Source organism: Phymastichus coffea, unplaced genomic scaffold, assembly GCF_024137745.1.
Source record: "Phymastichus coffea isolate CEN01 unplaced genomic scaffold, Cenicafe_Pcof_1.1 PCOF00062, whole genome shotgun sequence".
Classification (NCBI taxonomy): Eukaryota; Metazoa; Arthropoda; class Insecta; order Hymenoptera; family Eulophidae; genus Phymastichus; species Phymastichus coffea.
Window position 1 is genome coordinate 708,208 of NW_026706873.1, and position 5,178 is coordinate 713,385.

Genomic DNA, 5,178 nt, shown 5'->3' on the forward strand with positions numbered 1-5,178 from the left:
CGTGAACGGAACGTAGGTCCATCATGTCTTCGTTTGCGAGGCATATGGCGCACGAAGGAGGGCGCATCGTGGGAGTCACGGCGGATCAGTTTGCCGAGAGGATGAGCAATTTCAGGGGTCTACGTTTAGAAGTTTCGACTGGCGACGGTATGCGTCGATGGAAAATTTCCCCTCGCGATCTTCTGCTTCTTCGGCTGGATGATTTGTCGATTGAGACGCAAATAATAACACTTTTAGTCGGTCTCTTCGGTATAATTATCCAAGTGCTGAACCTCGCGATGGAGTTCGACTCGAACGAGTCAACGTACGGCAGTTCCAACTCATCCCTTCATGGCTCGAACGGGATGATAGGTGAACGGCAAGATCGACCTTAGTATCGGCTATATTTCTATGTTGAAACGACCAGAAACGAGTAACGTCGATTTGTCGGCTTGCTATGTGTCAATATTTGCGCCAACTTTCGTTCGGAAGATAAATCATACCGAAAGCTGTTATTATGTGCAAAGACTGGCTTTGCGAACTGATACGTGTTTAAACAGCTATATAAATATAGCATTATAGCATTCGAGCATTATACCTTGAATCGGCAGATTATTACGTCAAGTTAAAGAACATGCACAGAATCCAACGGTCTTGCAAGGTGAAATTGCATAATATCGTCGATTTTTTGTCGATTGTTATTCATGGGCATGGTTTGCTGTGTATTTTAGGCGTTTCACAAAGGCATTTGACCGATAATGATCATGATACCGATCGTCAGCTCGATAATTCTAACCACTGTATGGAAAGTAATCAAGGGTCACGATTCGATCTATCATTTGGTTCATGAGTATTTATACGCATGGGACATTTATTGTCAAAAACCACTACGAGGTGATTTTTCCAAAATGACACGTTAGACGCGCGATTTGCCTGCCGATGATATTTCGTTTCTGAAATGTGTCAAAACTGAAACGAGCCGATTGAAAATCTCATTGAGTCTATGAGCTTCGCGCGAGAAAGATAACGACAAATTAATTATCACGATATTAGGATTTCAAATGACCCACCAAGCGATTAAAGCGCGACAGCATATCAGTAGCAGCAGACTGGATACGGTTAACCACGAGGCGTTTGTGTCAGCCGCGCTGCTCGTCACCGAGAAGAGAGGCGAGAAAGACGCGCGAAAGAGTAACATTACAAGCGGATTTTTCGACAGCGTCGTCGTCGCGCTATCCCTCGCTCAATACTCGGCCTATCTCACCGACTATCTCGTTCTCTTCAGACCGAGTCTGCCCTTCGAAACGTTCCGAGGGCGATATGCCACCTATAAGCTCATTATCGTCACGCGACGCTATTCTGATCAACATCTCTTTACGGTGCGGATTTCTTGCGCTCCCTCGTCTTAATGGCCTTGCTCTGCGCGATTTTCCGGTGGTTTTAGCGGGCGGAGGATTCCATTTTATACGACACGGGCAAACTGTTGAGATACAATAAATAGCTGTTGCACGATATACATATTCACCACTGTGGGACGAGTGAGTGAACAGTACTATTAAATGTGGCTTCTATCGCTCTTCGGATGTTAGTCGTATTGAACGACAGCGAAGGCAAGACGTATCGCCTTTTGAGACTGGTCAGCACTTTTCTAATCTTTGAGCATCGGCCAGAATCGATTGCTCCGAATCCACGAATTTTCCACGAGTATTCAGTCTTGTTTTTTATACTTGGCCAGTGTCGCGAAAAATATCGAGGAGGAGAAGCCGCGTGTTTCGACCAATCGACTATTGATCGAGAAAATCGGCAGAGTCGATCGCATCAGTCTGACCCCCGAGAAAGACAATCCCTGCGCTTCAATATCAGCATTTGCAACTGTCACATTGACGTTGATATAGCAGTTTGAGGCTTTCGGTGTAATCGTGTTCCTGAAGCGTCGCTGAAAAGCTGCACGCAGCCGTCAGTCGAACATGCCGTCGGGAGCGCAGTGCTTTCTAGTGGTAACATTATTCCGTGCGATCCAAACCTGTGTGGCCATGAGCGACGAGCAAATGTGGAGCCACGCGAGGCTGGCGGTCGAGGTGAGGAGGTTCTACGGAGCGTCGAGCATTTTCAACGTCTACAACGACAAGAACTCGGGTGAGACGCGAGACGACAATCGCTTGGCCGTGTCACTTCAATTCACGCATCTTCCCGATTCGACTGCGCAGACAGGGAGATCATGTCGACGATGCTGCGTCTGTCCCTGCGCTTCTCGCGCAGCGACGTCCTCGTGCACAGCACGAAGATGAGCAAGGTGAAGCGCTACGCGGAGTACTACCAGCAGCGCACCCTCCGGTCCTTGTACATTATCACGCTGAAGACGCAGCTGGACATGACGGAGTTCGTCAAGTTCGCCAGCGACTTCAAAATGTCGCTGAATCTCTGGCTAGTGTTCATCTACAAGAGCAGAGAGCTGCTGAAATACTGCGCCAGGCCCGATCGGAATCTCTTCAACGTCAGCTTCGACACGAGGATGCTGGTCAAGTGCGAGAACGACCCGACGGTTCGAGAATGGTATGCGCTGGGGAAGGACGCGGTTAGAGTCGTCGATCTGGCCAGCTGGTCGGTGGAGAGCGGATGGAGGCGAGTCACAAATAAATCGCTGTGGGAGAGGAGGAGCAGTTTGGACGGCATCTCTTTGCGTATCGCTGCGGTGAAGGTACGAATTCGCATGCTCGTTCGATCAAGCCCAAGCGTGATTTTTTCCTGGGCGAACGCGACTCGCAGGAGTCCGTGTACACAGCGACGGAGTCGAAGCGCAAACGCAGCTCGTTGCACGGCCTCTTCGGTGCCGTGCTGCGCGAACTCGCTCTGGCTATGAATTTTACGTTCGAGCTGATCAGCATCGAGGACATGTATGGCAGCTTCGAGCCGGACAGCGGCACGTGGTCGGGCGTGATAGGTCGTCTGGTCGACAAGGATGTCGATGTCGGCGTGGCCGAGTTCGGGCAGAGCAACGAACGACTCAAGGTGGTCGATTTCACGGTGCCGTTGCTGCTGACCTGGGCCAACTTGTACCTGAAGGAGCCGAACATGTCGGCTATCATGTGGTCGACTTACGTGCAAGTGAGTGAGATCACAGTTTCCCTCGCGGGCAATTCTGCGAAAGATAGATTCAAACTCCCAATTTTCGCAGGTCTTCGACACGAGAATCTGGAAGTTCACTTTGGTATTAGCGATCGTGTGCTCAGTCGTGATATCCCTGATGGCAGCGAAAGTTGAGCAGAAGCAGGTATTGACAGTCGCCGTAGACACCTGGTTTTACGTCTGGGGAATTCAGTGTCAGCAAGGATTCCCAGGTAATGGCACGCCATTTCAGTTGAATTGTCAATCGCCGATTAACGCGTCTGTCTCGCAGGATTTCCAACGGCTTCGTCATTGAGAATAGCCTTCATGTCCATCATGATCACGTCGATGGTCATCTACAGTAGTTACTCGGCCACTCTGACTAGTTACCTTGCTCTCTTCGTTCCGAGCTTACCGTTCAACTCCGAACCGGAATTCTTGTTAAACGCCGCTTACAATCTCTCCGTCGTTCGAGGAAGCGTTTATCACGACATCCTTGAGGTGCGATTAATCTTGGTTTTGTAAAATCTAACTTTTTGCCGATTGAACGAGCAACGAACGTTACAGCGAGCAGAAAGTCGCCGAGCAAAGTTATTGCGAAGACGGTTGAATAGGGACGAGGATTTGCCAAAAACCATGGTCGAGGCGATAGATCAAGTCTGCCAGGAGAAAGTCGTCCTTATCAGCAATGAGCTGTTTATTGAGAAATTGCGCAACAAAATGCCCTGTCCATTGGTGGCCATAAGCCTTGGTCGGCTCGAGAGCATCGCGTTTCCTCTAACCAAGAGGAGTCAATTCAGAGAGATTTTTGACTTTTAGTAAGTACAGATTGTTTCATAAAACACATGCTTTTCGCGTAAAGCAAGCGTCCACTCTTCCTATCCAGCATCGAGCACTTTCGCTCGTACGGCATAATACAAGTGCTGAGAAACCGACATCTGCCCAAAATCAGTCCCACGAAGATGATCTACTTGCCGGTGAGTTTTTACGGTATCGTACCGCTCATTACGATATACTTCAGTGGCGTCGGCCTCGCCATCGTTATCTTGATCTGCGAATTGTTGCATCATCGATACTGGTATGCCAGGAGATCAGCAATTAGGAATATACGTGACAAATACTTGTGCGTTAAACTTTGCTAAGCGAAACGGTTCGACGGATGATACGTTGTAAAGAAAAAATGGATTTTATGTGAAAGTGAGAAAAGTCTAATCATGTATCCTCGATATTCTTTAGAGATGCATTTTTTTTAAATTTTTTGAAAGTATTATGTTGACAGTATTCTACAAATATTTAATGATGCAAAATTATTTAATTCATTATTGTAATGATTTAAGAAATCGCAAAAGCTATAATTGATCGGTGTTTCAAATATTATTATATTTATTTAACATTTATTGATATTTATTATTATAAACGATATTTTTACAAATGCTTATAAATAATAATGAATTTTCACAGTAAGTTTTTAAATTGTTTTACTTAAAAAAGTAACCTTCCGTATAAATTATTCATTAATAATTTATTATTAACTGTGTAGTTTTATTTTTCATGTATCATCTAGAATAAAATTATCAACATTAATATCCTCACGTTAATTTTCTCAAATCACTTTTTAAAAATTTCCCGCTTCTGCGCATTCTCCTTCTTTACCCTGGATCTACAATATCGTGCAAAACATCATGTTAACATGTGGGGCTGGTCACACAACCTTCTTTCAATTTTTCAGGCAAGTGTCGCCTTAAAGAATGAGAAAAGAATTTTTTCAACCTAAACTCAGAGCCGAGTTTAGGCATGGGCCTACCTGGGCCCAGGCCGGGGCCCCGCCGTGGAAACCAGGCCTCGCGAACAGGGCCTCGTAACCAGGCCCCGTCTTTTTGGCCCAGGGGTCGGGAAAGGTCTAAACTCGGCTCTGCCTAAACTGTTGCCTTAAAATATTTACTGTACGGAGGACGCAGGTATTTACAATCGTATAAATAAATACCTGTGTCCTCCGTACAGTAAATATTTTAAGGCAACAGTTTAGGTTAAAAAAATTCTTTTTTCATTCTTTAAGGCAACACTTGCCTGAAAAATTGAAAGAAGGTTGTGTGA

At 46.1% G+C, this 5,178-nt stretch overlaps 1 protein-coding gene across 1 annotated transcript; it reads left to right on the forward strand.

Moving 5' to 3' along the window:
* The first annotated feature begins 1,946 nt into the window (after positions 1-1,946).
* LOC131666987 (probable glutamate receptor) lies at positions 1,947-4,226 on the forward strand. The gene is given in 7 exon segments (XM_058940137.1): positions 1,947-2,115; positions 2,187-2,677; positions 2,746-3,084; positions 3,155-3,376; positions 3,379-3,585; positions 3,652-3,902; positions 3,947-4,226. Coding segments are annotated over 7 exon segments (1,959 nt in total).
* Positions 4,227-5,178: the final 952 nt, after the last annotated feature.